General features: G+C 52.9%; 1 protein-coding gene across 1 annotated transcript; it reads right to left on the reverse strand.

The window, feature by feature from the left end:
- Positions 1–2,656: 2,656 nt before the first annotated feature.
- MARCH2 (membrane-associated ring finger (C3HC4) 2, E3 ubiquitin protein ligase) lies at positions 2,657–14,019 on the reverse strand. Its single transcript, XM_010828265.1, has 5 exons — positions 13,021–14,019; positions 12,058–12,285; positions 7,554–7,749; positions 5,378–5,587; positions 2,657–3,276 (listed from the first exon to the last, which is right to left on the reverse strand). The coding sequence occupies exons 2-5, from the start codon at positions 12,231–12,233 to the stop codon at positions 3,121–3,123; spliced, it is 738 nt and encodes a 245-aa protein (XP_010826567.1). The 5' UTR covers positions 12,234–12,285; positions 13,021–14,019; the 3' UTR covers positions 2,657–3,120.

Raw genomic sequence — 14,019 nt, forward strand, 5'->3', positions numbered from 1 at the left:
TCAGTTCACGTACTGTTGAAGCCTGGCTTGGAGAATTTTGAGCATTACTTTGCTAGTGTGTGTGAGATGAGTGCAATTGTCCCAATCCCAAGCACTTCTCAAACTTCTTGTCTCAGAACTCCTTTCTCTCCCCCATCTGCAAGCCCCTCCTCCTCTCATCTTGGCCCCTCACCGCTTTACCCTTGCCCCTCCCACTCAGAAATCTCTGATCTACTAAAATCCACCCTGCATACCAACCCTTCTCTGCTGGCCCCACTGGAATCTATCTCAGTTTAACGTCTTCTCCCTTCGACCTCTCTGACCAGAGTGGCCCTTGAACCAGAGGAAGCCTCACAAATCTCTGAATTCCCTTGTCCAGCAGGGCTCAGAGATGGCAGAGGAAGGTGACAGCAATCTGTCAGAATCATGGAGAGGAGTTCGAACACAAAGCACTGGGGACAAGAAGCCACTTCTCCTCTGATCCCTTCTCCCAAAGTGGGTGTGACTGGAGATCAGCCACAAGCCAGACCCAGGGAGAAGACAAACTCTCCACTATAGGCTGGTGGATGTAACCCCACCCTGACCAAGTTCCTGGGTTTTGTCATCGCCTGGGCTATTAATTCTTTCACACTTTGCTGTAACTGATGCTTTACTGTCTTTAAAAGAAGGATGTTTGAGGAATTCCCTGGAAGTCTGGTGGTTAGGACTCGGCGCTTTCACTGTCAGGGCCTGGGTTCAATTCCTGATCAAGGGCCTAAGATCCTGCAAGCCTCACAGCTTGGCAAAAAAAAAAAAACCAAGAATGATAAAAAAGATGTTTTAAAATGTTGCTTAAAGAAAAAAAGATGTTGCTTTACCTCACAGCCCATATGAGGAAGACCTGAATTTGATCTCTGGGTTGGGAAGATCTCCTGGAGGAGGGCGTAGCAACCCACTCCAGTATTCTCGCCTGGAGAATCCCCATGGACAGAAGCGCCTGGTGGATTACAGTCCATGGGGTCACAAAGAATCGGGCACAATTGAGCAACTAAGCACAGCACAGCACACAGCCCATATTGAAAGCTTGCTATAAATAGCTTATTGTAAAGAACAAGGGATGATGCTATTAAAGTACACATGCAGTCGTAGGCTCTGCCAAAGGCTCTAAGACTTGCTCTCTCTTTGCTAGAGTTAAGAGTCATGAAAGACAGCCTAGCACCAAACTACAATTTTCTCTTTGATGTCACGGAAAGTATTGGAAGAGGTTTGCAAGGGAAACAGCTTTCTCTCTTCACGATAGCATACCCTGGGGCCTCTTTACATCATCCAAAGGGCACCACATTCTAAAGCTGGCCTGAGGGGGTGGGTGCCAGTCCTATGTAGAGGGAGACGCTACAGAAGCAAGAAAGGCCCCAAATGACGACAGTTAATGCCTGAGGGTGAGCCTGTTTCCGCAGATGCCTCCAGGTGATGCTCATCTTTCTAACTGCCTCTCCTACCCCTCTGCCCCTCAGTCACAGGGCTCCATGCATAACCCATCTGCCATGCTGCTCCTCCTACATGCCTCTCAGGTGCCAGCTTCCAAGCCTCCACCGCTGCATCCCAGCTGGCCTCCCCGGGGCAGAGGGAACTTTACTTTTAGGGCATGCGTGCTCAGTCACAGTCATGTCCAGCTGTTTGTGACCCCATGAACAGCACCATGCCAGGCTTCCCTGTCCTTCATTATCTCCCAGAGTTTGCTCAAACTCATGTCCATCGAGTCGGTGATGCCAACAATCTCATCCTCTGTTACCCCCTTCTCCTGCCCTCAATCTTTCCCAGCATCAGGGTCTTTTCCAATATTCGTGCCCAAAACAACAGAATAGCCAGATGCTGTGCTAGGCCCACTGGGGATGTGCAAACTCAGGTGAAGGACCCTATGGTGGTTTTGAGCCTCAGTTTGCCCATCGGCAAAATGGGACTCATAAGGGACCCCGCCCCCCCCCCCGGCCACAGAACCCACTTTCAGGGGGGTGCTCTGAGTATTCAATGTGGCCTGAAGCAAAGAACTATCAAGTGTAAAAAGCTCAGAAGTTTCCTCAGGAAGCAGGTGCTGTAGTTAGAATGACCATGTTCAGCTTCTTTACCTGGGTCCTCCTCAAGGAGAAACACAGAGGCCAGCACAGAGGCCATGCAGACCCCAGGGTCAACCCCCAATTCCACTTCCTGGAGTTGTTATAGTGGAATTCTAAGGAATTCCACTTCTTTAGACAAAGGCTGCCTTGTTCTAGGCCTCAGTCTTCTTGTCTGTAAAATGGGGTTAATAGCCATTCCTTCTGCTGATAATGGTAGAGGGGGTTAAAGGGCAGATGTCTGTTGAGGTTTAGAACTGGGCCACATTCGGGGTGACCCTCCATAAGTGTGGATGTTACGTTAGTGAGTGCGAAGGGTCTAGCATGGTATCTAACCCACGGGAAATACACAGGAAGTGAAACCTATTCTTCTCATGTATATTTATTTTAAATCATTTACTACGTAGCCCTGCTACCTCCTTGTCCCTGGAAAACTCAGACACTGCTTCTAGCCCTGCATTTCACAATGGATCCCTCAAACCAGTTGGGAGCATCTGCTGTTGCCACTGTTACCTCTGGGTAGTCCCTGACCCACCTCGGTCCCAGGCCCTCCCTTTGAGGTCTCAGAAATGTGACTGACAAGTCCGTTTTGTCCAGCAAGGGGCTCCTTTTATTCATTCGGGGGGGGGGAGTGTTCTGAAATGTGGTGCAACGTTATAAAGTCAAGGGTGCCTGGAAAGCGAGCCTGCCAGGTGCAGGAAAGTGCAAGAAGCCTGCAGAGCCTCCTGGCCCGATGGGCACTCAAGACTTGCCTCTGGCTGCGACTGGTGGCCCAGGAGGGGCCAGAGAGACTTCAGAATGAGATCAGGGTGCCCGCTCCATCCGGAGCTTGGGACCACATCTGTCTGTTCATCATCCTCGTGTACAAGAGTGTGCAAAATCAATCTGAAAACAGCTTCACTCAGGAATCACAGAATCGGCTCCTCCACTCGGCATCTCTTGGCCTGAGAAGCGCTCTGGCCGTGCAGCAAGGGTCAGGCAGTTTCTGTCTTTCTGAACACCAGGGCATTGCCAGCTGCCTCCAGCCCAGGCAGCAAGGCCGGCCCGGCCTTCACACGGGTGTCTCCTCAGCCACCTTCTTCAGGAGTCCGGCTGCCAGTGGGGAGTGCTGGCTGCCCTCGGAGCCATCAGCCTGCATCTTCAGGCGCACTTTCTGGTTGGTCCTTCTCCACTCGGAGTACAGCTGGCAATGGTAGCGGAATGAGACCTGCAGGGCAGGGTGGACATGAGCGGGAGGGCCAGTGGCTGGAAAACTAGCGCCCCTGGGGCCTCTGCCCTGACCCAGATCAGCACCAGGCCCCTGCTTCCAGAGGTAGCGGCAGCATCAAAGCGGTTCTCACATGGACAGAGCACATACACCCACTCACTCGCCCAGGGACCCTCCCCAGCAGCACTGAGGGCCCTGCCAAGGGTGTGTGTGTGTGTGTGTGTGTAGAGGGGGTGGTCCCTTTCTGTTTCTCAGAAGGTGGCAGTGAAGTGATACAGCCCCTTGCGTGCATGCATGCTAAGTCGCTTCAGCCATGTCTGACTCTGCGACCCTATGGATGGTAGCCTGCCAAGCTCCTCTGTCCATGGGATTCTCCAGGCAATAATACTGGAGTGGGTTGTCGTGCCCTCCTCCAGGGGATCTTTCCGACTCAGGGATCGAATCTGTGTCTCTTGAGACTCCTGCATTTGCAGGTGGTAGATTCTTTACCACTAAGCACCACCTGGGAAGCCCATTAGACTATTAGTCAGCTCTAAAAAGAAATGAGCTATCAAGCTGTGAAAAGACATGGAGGAATCTTAAATGCATACGGCTGAATGAAAGAAGCCAATCTGAAGAGGCTACAGGGAATTCCCTGGTGGTCCAGTGGTTAGTTAGGACTCGGCACTTTCACTAAAAAGACCACTTACTGCGAGATTCCACCTCTATGACATTTTTAAGGAAAGGCAAAACTATGGAGACAGTAACAAGATCAGTGGTTTTCCAGGGATCAGAGAGGGAGGAGGGATGAATAAACAGAGCACAGCATTTTTAGGGTGGTGAAAACACTCTGTATGATCCCATAGTGGGAGATACGTGTCTTTATACGGTGGTCTAAACCCACAAATTGTTCCACACCAAGACTGAACCCTTGATGTAAACTGTGGCCTTGGGTGATGATGCGTCAGTGTTGGTTCATCGACTAATGAACTTGCCGCTCTGGTGCCACGTTGACCGTGGGGGAGGCTGGGCAGGTGTCAGGGAGGATTTTGGAGAACTCTGTACTTCCCGCTCCATTTTGCTGTTAAACCTTGAACTGCTCTAATGAATCAAATCTGTTAAAAAAAAAATTTTTTTCCCCCAGTAAATGTCAGTGGTTCCTACTCTTTGACCAAGGAAGTTCCAAGAAACATTTGCATGGGTGGCACCCAAAGCACTGTTTATAACAGCAAATAAAGGAGAAGGAAAAAAAAATTGGAATAATCCCTGTGTCCATCAAAAGAGATTAGTTAAATAAATATAGCACACCCACACAATGAAGGACTGTTGGGTGACTGCCTTTTTTTTTTTTAAAGGATGTTAGCAAAGTGAAAACAAGCAGACTGCAAAGCAGGACCTATGATGCATCCTACTTGTATTAAGAAATCTGCGTGGTGGGTGCACTGGCAAATAATTCTTGAGGAGGGGGCACCCCCATAGCTGTGGTTCTATCTGCGGGACCTTCCCCCCCGAGTGAGGGTTCTCATGCCTCCAGATCCCAGGGACAACACCCCTACCACACTCACTCTCTCCCAACCCCAGTCACCTTTTCTCTCAGTCTCTTTATTTTTTATTTTCTGGCTGCACCACGTGGCCTGTGGGACCTTAGTTCCCTGACCGGGGATCAAACCAAGTCCCCTGCACTGGCAGCCTTAACCACTGGACTGCCAGGAAGTCTCTCTCAGTCTCTTGATCGTCCTCTCTGTCTCTCTCATTCTTCTGCCTTTTCTCCCACAGTCTTTCCAGTTGGCTCTCTGCCTCTCTCCCTTCCCCTTGCCCCCAAAACCCAGACAGTCCAGTCTTAACAGGACTCGTGGCTAGTGGGGCCTGCACTCAGCTGAAGTGATCCTGTGATCTTGCATTCCTCGGGCAGAAGCCTCACACTTGGCTCCTGGGACCTCAAACCGGCCCGGAATCTGGAGCTCCATGAGATGCTGGGAGTTGCTTCCACCCCACGGTCCAGCCACAAGCCCAGGCAGGCAGAGTGCCGCCCTGTCCCCCACCCCAGCTCCATCCAAGTCACTGCCCAAGCCCCTGACCTGTCTGCTCCCAGATGCCTGCTGTCTGGCTGGCAGCCACTCACCAGCGTCCAGAGGACATAGATGGTGAAGAGGGCGATGGTGAGGGCGATCAGCCCCAAGGCCTCCAGATGGCTGTGGAGCCGGAGGTGGTCCTGGGCCCCTCGCAGGCACAGCCAGCCTGAGATAGCGGCCAGTGGCGTGATGAACAGGAAGCACACCACGTCACAGCACAGCGTCCGCTTCTCTGTCCGAGGCCCGGGATCCTTCAGCCACTGCGGGGAAGGAGGGAGGGGGAGCCGGTGAGAGGGACCACCACACCCCGCCCTGCTACGAGCCTATGCCAGGGGATGGGGCATCAGGGCCCTCTCTGCAGACACCCATCTTCATCACTGTTCCTGCAGGACCCTACTCCTGCCTTGCCTCCTACAATCCTTTCTTTCTTTCAGATACTTACTGAGATGATGACAGGACAGGCCTGGGTAGGTGCAGGGCATTTCTGCCCCTGGTTTTGTTTTTTTTTTTTGCCACATCACAAGGCTTGCAGGATTTTAGTTCCCCGACCAGGGATAGAACCTGCACCTCCTGCAGTGGAAGCTCAGTCGTGTCTGACTCTCTGTGATCCCATGGACTGTAGCCCACCAGGCTCCTCTGTCCATGGGATTCACCAGGCAAGAATACTGGAGCCGGTTGCTGTTTCCTCCTCCAGGGGACTTTCCCGACCCAGAGATAGAAACTGCATCTCTTGCATCTCCTGACTGGCAGGCAGATTTATTTATTTTTTTTACCACTAAGCCACCTGGGAGGCCCTAGATGAAGAGTGGAGTTAACCACTGGACTGCCAACGAAGTCCCATGCCTATTTTACAGATGGGAGAAACAGAGGGCATAGAGGGGCTGACTCCTTTGTGCAAACTCACATGGCTAGTGGTCTACAGAGCCAGAACTGGAGCCCAGGAAGTCTTGCCTCAGGGTCTGTGTGTCCTTGGCTGCTATGCTACACTGCCTGCCACAGATGATGGGTGGTAGGAATCCCTGCCTGCGGCTTCCCTGCTGGTTGGGGGAGAGAGGAAATAACTGAATGATCAGGGTGGGGACTGCTATGCTGAAGAGGTAAGGCTGCTGCTGCTGCTGCTGCTGCTGCTAAGTCGCTTCAGTTGTGTCCGACTCTGTGCGACCCCAGAGACGGCAGCCCACCAGGCTCCCCCGTCCCTGGGATTCTCCAGGCAAGAACACTGGAGTGGGTTGCCATTTCCTTCTCCAATGCAGGAAAGTGAAATGTGAAAGTGAAGTTGCTCAGTCTTGTCCAACTCTTAGCGACCCCATGGACTGAAGCCTACCAGGCTCCTCCATCCAAGGGATTTTCCAGGCAAGAGTACTGGAGTGGGGTGCCATGGCTGCAGAAACCCAATTGAGCAGAAGGAACCTCATGAGGAATGGGGGAGATGTGCTCCAGGCTGCAGAAACAGCATGTGCAAAGGCCCTGGGGTGGGAGCATGTGTTCCACACAATGGGAGAGGGTGAGCTGTGTGGACAGGCCGGCTTGCCCTCCCACTGTTCTCTTAAGAGTAGGTCCTAGGCGGGCCAGGGGCTCTTCCAGGAGCCCCCACCTCAGCTCAGTGACATCACCCCTTGTAGTTCTCAGATGCCCCATGCCAAGCTAGGCTGGGCAGGGAGGAGTCTGGAGGGCACCCTGGTGAGCAGCAACTGCTCTGGGAAGCCGTGTGGCTCCCACCACACTTGGAAATACCTTGTCTCGACCCCGACCCACTGCACTCAAGCTGAGCTCTCGGGATTGGCCCACAAAGTCCCCCGGCCAGGTCACCACCCCTCCTTCAGGGCCACTGTCCTCCTCCTTTAACTCCCTTCTCTCCAACCACGTGGGCTTGACCAAGGACACCAAGCTCCTCCTCAAAGGAGGCCTCAGGGCCTTTACACCTGCTATGCCCCCTGCCAGGACTGTCCTTCCCCAGGTTGGGGCTCCTCATTCCTCAGATCTCAGCTCTAGGGTCACCTGAAGTGACCAAAACAGGGAAGGGGCACAGGACCTGTCAGATCTGGAACCTCAGGCCCAGTTCCCACCCCCATCAGCAGAAGTGGCCCCAGGGAGAGGAGAGAGGGTCCTCCCTCTAGAGAAGCCGCTTCCCCAGCCCACTAGGATCCTCCAAGGCCATTTCCTCCTTCGGCCCCATGTCTGCCTTCCTCCCTTCTCCCAACTCCGGCCTCTGGCTCCCAAGCGTACCTCTGTGAGAGATCGGGACCGCTTCTCCACTGCAAACTCTGTATGGCACAGCTCGCAGTAGCTGGTGTTGGATGAGGAAAGCCACCTCTCCAGACAGCTCTTGTGCACAGCGCCCAGCGTGCCACTGCAACCACATGGAGACAGTAGGCTCTCCCCATTTGCCCCCTCATGGCAGATCCGGCAGAAGGGACCATCGCTAGACACAGAGATGGGACACATGAGTAATGGTTGAGCCTCCAGCCTGCTCCTGCTTCACTCTGCCCTGGATCGTAAGCTCAGTGCTGCCCCTATATACTGCTTTTTGGCAAACCCCTATTCATCCCTCAATGCCCAGCTCCAAATGTCCTTTTCTCTTGGAAAGCCTTCCCAGACTCCCACAGGTGGAGTGATGTGCTCCCTCCCCAGGGTTCCTGCAGCATCGTTTTAGGCCCAGGGTGGGCATCACTTGTACCTGCCTGCCCAGTGTCTGCTCCTCCTTCTATACCACCACTCTAACTGTGTTGGGCAACTGCCCCAATCTCAAGAGGACACCCCTGATGACCCCAGGCCTGACCAATCAAAACACCACACATCTCTGGTCAGAGAGGCTGACTCAGGGAAGGGCACATGTGATGCAGAGCCACTGGAATTGATTTCTGAAATTCTTCTTTTTTTCTTCTAAACTCCAGAACTACAGGCAGCATGGCTGATGTAAGTCTGGAGCTGCTGGCAGCAGCTCGGGCTCCACCTGGAGTCTGCAAATGATGCTAAAACAGAGGATCACGGAGCCAAAAGGTAGGGAGAGGCAGATTCTCAAGAACATCATCAGAAGCACCAGATCCAGCCACACCTGAAGGCCATGCCACCGGAGAAACCTGTGCATCCCAGAAGAGCTCCTGGGCTCCTCCACTCTAGTGAAGCTGGGAAAACAGACATAAAAAGGCATCTACAGGAAGCCATTTCCCATTTCAGGGAAGTCTCTGCCCCAGCATGGTCTCAGAGGATTCTGGGTCCTTCCTGGGGCAGTTCAAGAGACCAAGGGCATGGCCTTAGTGGGCCCAGAGGCTGTCCAGCACATGAGTCATTGTTTTCCAGACATTTCTGCCCAGAAAGTGGATTGTAGGAACACATGAAGAAAGTGGAGCAGGAGAGCTGTTTTCCAGACAACACTGCCAGTTTCCCCTAGGAAACTTTCTCTCCTTTTCTCAGTGTCCCTGCTGTGGGGGTGGGGCCCAGCTGCTTTGAAACCCAGGAGCTGAGAGCTGACCCCTCAGGTCTGCTTTCTGGCCCTTGGTCCTATGCGTGGGGTGATGCTTTCTCCTCCGACATCAAAAGGGCCTGCCCAGCTCCCCTGTGCTCCCACACCCTGATCCCATGTTCCTGACACACATTCAGTGAACAGGAAAGACATCCCTGCTCTAGGAGCCAAGCCAGAAAGTGGAAGCAATGAGGACCAGGAGAGCGAGTTACGTTGGTTTGGGGGGTTTGTCCCGGGGAACCCTACGTAGGAGGTTCAAGTTCAGAGAAAATGAAATATGGGTAAGCAAAGCACACACTGACTATGATGGAGCACTGATCAGGTCCCACACACCATTCAAAGGGCAACATGGGGGTTAATCTGTTTCGTTCTCACAGGGAGCCTGGGAGGAAGGTGCTGTTATTGCCCCCATTTCACAGATGTGGAAACTGAGGTATTGAGAGGTTGACTTGGTTGTGCCAAGTCACACTGGATTTGAACCCAGGAAGTCGCTCCAAGGCCTGTGAACCTGGAACCACTAGGTTGCCTGCCCCCAGAAGTAGGGCAAGAGAAGTGGGCTCTACTGTTTGAAATTCTGGCAGGAAAATCATGCAGAGGAAACAGGAGAGGAGAAAATGGGACGGGAGAGTGGGTGAGACATCCACAGGCCGCTGTCGGGCTGCCCGGTGCAGGCTCCACAGAAGAGAGATGTGAACAAGAAAGGAAATGGAAGCCATGCCCAGTGACGCTGGCAGGTATCCAGTTCTCTCCAGGCCTTGGCTTCCGCAGGTATCAAAAGGGAGGGTGGGGCAAGGTGCCCCATGGGAACCCCATGGAGGGAGAAGTCCTCCCCACCCCCATGCTGGCAGCTCTGGCTGGGAACCCCCTAGGCCTGCCAAGGGTCCCCTCACTCCCAGGCTGGGTCATGTGGCACAGACACCTTCCTGACTCAAGGGGTCTGATGGAGATGCATACAGAAAAACCAAGACCCTGGAAGAAGCCCAGAAGGAGCCCTCCAGTCTCACTGGGCTCAGGCAAGGCAAAGACCTGTAAGGGGCCCAGCACTGGGCTCCCTCCACAACACGGCAAGGCTTCCGTCTGCTTCTCTGTATGTCTGAATGAAAAGTTTATGAATTAATTCTGACACCTGCTACCCATGTGGATGAACCTTGAGGGCGTGACACTCTGTGAAAGAAGCCGGTCACAAAAGGACAGACTGGCGAATTCCACTTCTGCAAGTTTTCTAGAGGGAAGTCAGATCCAGAGACACAAAGTAGGAATGGTGTGGGGCCCCGGGGCTGAGGAAGGGGGAGGGGGAGTGAGTGTTTTAGTGAAGACAGAGTGCAAGATCAAAAGAGTTATGGGAGGGACTTCCCTGGTGGTCCAGTGGTTAAGAATCTGCCTTGCAATGCAGAGTACATGGGTTCGATTCCTGGTCAGGAAACTAAAATTTCACATGCTTCAGGGCAATTAAGCCAGTGTGCCGCAACTACTGAGCCTGTGTGCTCCAGAGCCCGCACGCTACAGCTGGAGAGTCTGTGACCCACAGTGAAGATACCAAGTGCTGCAACGAAGACCTGACAGGGCCAAATAAATAAATATTAAAAAAAGAAAGTCGTGGGGCTGAATGATGGTGATGGTTACACAACACCATGAATGCACTTAAAGCCACTGAACAGTACACTTTCAAGTGGCCAAAAAGGTAAATTGTACGTTATATCTTAACCATAAAAAAACTAGAAGGAAAAGTTTATGAATTTGATGATCTGAAGGAAACATCATGGTAATACATTAGACTTGAAAAACTGGTGGCTAGCTTAAATCTTCGGAGAAGGCAATGGCACCCCACTCCAGTACTCTTGCCTGGAAAATCCCATGGACGGAGGAGCCTGGCAGGCAGCAGTCCATGGGGTCGATAGAGTCAGACATGACTGAGCGACTTCACTTTCACTTTTCACTTTCATGCATTGGAGAAGGAAATGGCAACCCACTCCAGTGTTCTTGCCTGGAGAATCCCAGGGATGGGGAAGCCTGGTTGGCTGCCGTCTATGAGGTCGCACAGAGTCGGACACGACTGAAGCGACTTAGCAGCAGCAGCAGCAGCTTAAATCTTAATGAGTTAAGGCAGATTTAAATTGGCGTGGGGTTTCCTTGGGCTTCCCGGGTGGCGCTAGTGGTAAAGAACCCGCCTGCCAACGCAGGAGACATAAGAGACCAGGGTTCCATCCCTGGGTGGGGAAGAATCCTTGGAGGAGGGCACGCCACCCCACTTCAGTATTCTTGCCTAGAGAATCCCACGGACAGAAGAGCCTGGCAGGCTACAGTCCATGGAGTTGCAGAGTCAGACACGACTAAAGCTACTTAGCACGCACACATGGGGCTTCCTTAAATCTCTTTCCCTTGATGATAAGTTGGTGAACCAAGCAGATTCAGCTCACACATGTGTCTGGAAGATTGGCACCGAGGTTTAAGTACATTAATCGAAAACTTTGCATGCTCAGTCGCTTCAGTTGTGTTCGACCCTGTGGACTGTAGCCCGCCAGGCTCCTCTGTCCGTGGGATTTTTCAGGCAAGAATACTGGAGTGGGGTGCCATTTTCTCCTCCAGGGGATCTTCCCAACCCAGAGATCGAACCTGTGGCTCCTGATTATTTACCACTGAGCCACCAGGGAAGCATTATGAGGTGGCAAAGCCCCTTGTGAGCAATATATGGGGACCATGGCCATGCACTTTCAGAACCACTCAGCAAGAAGGTGCCCCAGGTTAGAGATACAGGGGAGCAGCAACTTTTGCCAGTCCTACATGGAGAGAGGCTCCCATCCCACGTGGGCACCAAGCCCAGGTACCTTGAGGCCACAACCAGCACTACCAGCTACTTCCTTGTGCGGCCTCCCCAAGATGTGAACTACTCACCAACATCAGATCTCCGAATTTCACCCAGTAATCTGGAGTTTCAGCTTTTCCTGAAGAATCTGACCTGTCTACCCAGTTTCCATGTGGTGATTACTCACTGGGCCCCTTTCGCTGATTTATTTGCCTACCTGGCCCCTCTAGGTGGTGAATTTTTCTTTTCTTTTTTTTTGGCTGCACCACTTGGCATGTGGGATTTTAGTTCCCCAACCAGTGATGGAACCCACGACCCCTGTGGTGAAAACGTGGAGTCTTAACCATTGGACTGCCAGGGATGTCCCAGGTGGTTGGATTTCTGACTGCAGGCGGGGCTGGGAATTAACTGGGCTGGAGAGTGAAGCAAGTGAAAGCATCAATTCCTGCTCGGTCACCACTCACCTTGGTGTCTCCAAGGCCCGGATGACAGTCGAGAGGAGCCGGCCATCTCTTGAAGTCACCTGGGCCACATACTGGGGTGGTCCGAGGCCTGTGGCCTCCACGACCTTGGAGAAGGCAGGGCTGTCGGAGCAGTCACACAGGGAGCCGGGGAGGTGACAACAGTCACCCGTCGTCATGGCCACAGGGTGCCCTGTGTCCTCAGGGCCCAAGGCCCATGGTCCCAGGAGCCTGGGGAGAGGCCGGCCGGAGGATCAAAAGCAAGGTTAGCAAACCACAAACAGCACAGAGCCAGCTCTCTGAGCTGTGGTTGAACAATCTCTAAGATGGGCCTTTGGAGGGGGGCTATGAGGATTCAGTCAGGTCACACATGCAACTCAGGCCAGGCCTGGCGCATCTCAGGGGCCTGGCTATATTCTCTCTGGCTCTCCTAAGAAAGGCCAGCCTGGTCTGGCCCACAAAGCATGCAGGACATCACCTTTCCAGCCTGGATAGTAGTGGCTAACAGTGACTGAATACCATCTGTGTGGTAGGCCCAGTGCACGGTGCTCTCTAGGGCCAGAACTATCCCTGCCAAAACCATGGAGAAACTGTTCCCCGTGGACTGGATTCCCAGGGTTGGACTCAGAGAGGATAAGCCTGCCATGGAGTGGGCTGGAACTGAGCTACAAACTTGGCCCAAATGACCAGGATGGTGAGTCATTTTGACCCTGCTGGTTCATGGCTTCTTGTGGGTTCTGAGTTTCTTGATAATTCAGGCTATCGAGGAAGTGGTAGTCCAGAATGGGGTAGTGTCTGTCCCCACCCAGAAGAGCAACCACTTACAGCAGTGCCTCTGTCCCCAAGGAGAGGCCATGGGAGATAGCCAGAGCCTCAGGCAGCAAGCTGAAGTCTGCTCTGGTGGCGAGGGTGGGGACTGACTTCAGCAGGATTCCATCCCCCTATCTCCCCACCCCAGGGTCTGACCTGTCAGCAGGAACCCTTGGCAAGCTCCTCTTCCATCCCAGAACCAACCAGCAAGGCTTGTGTGTTTCCCTGTGAGAATTTCAGGAAAGGGACTGAGGCCTCTGGAAGCCAATAAAGGTGCCCCAGAGATTAGGATCTCCATCCCAAACTTATCTCACCCTCCACCATCTGCCCCCAGGAACTGTGGTCCAGAGACCCCAGAAACACTCACCGAGGTACCCCTCCACACACACACAAGTGGTTTTTACCCACCCTTGCTAGTCAAACTCTGAGATCCAAAGAGGGGCGGAGGGAAGCAGTGCAAGTCACTGGCTAACTTTGTGTACCAGGACAGTCTCCTGTGGATCAACAATCTCTGAACAGCTCAGCCAGAAGCACTCTGGGCCCAACAGGCCCTTCTGAGCCTTCTAAGTGGGGCCACACAGTCAGCCAGATAAGCAAGTGTCAGCCAGGAGGCAGGAGGAGCCTTCGAGGAAGGCTGCATGACCGAGATAACACCCACAGGCCAGTGGCCAGGCTGCCACGTCGTGCACACTGCTGTCCCTCCCAAGTGAGGCCAGCAGGGAAGTTGCTGGGCTACCCAAGGGAAAGGCTGCAGAGGGGACTCCACGCCTCTTGCCCCTCCAAGGATTGGCCTTCACATTTCTGCAAGTAATTGGGCGTCCCAAGACACATCACAGCTCCTATGCATTAAGTTCTACCATTTCTTTTATTGTCAGAGGAAAAGCAATAACAGAACCAAAACAACACTGGTAAAATCTGCTCATGCAAGGCTTGCAAATCAACCAAATGATGCTAGCAGCTACTGCAAAATAAACTCATGGTTGCCGGGGGAAGGGATAGTTAGGGATAGTGGGAAGGTCATGTACACACTGCTATATTTAAAATGGATAACTGACAAGGACATTTCGTAGAGCACAGGGAACTCTGCTCAGTGTTATGTGTCTGCTCTGATGAGAGAAATTCTGTTACTTTCATGTAATTCTCAGAGGGAAACAC

This window comes from Bison bison, unplaced genomic scaffold, assembly GCF_000754665.1.
Source record: "Bison bison bison isolate TAMUID 2011002044 unplaced genomic scaffold, Bison_UMD1.0 scf7180017864492, whole genome shotgun sequence".
Taxonomy (NCBI): Eukaryota; Metazoa; Chordata; class Mammalia; order Artiodactyla; family Bovidae; genus Bison; species Bison bison.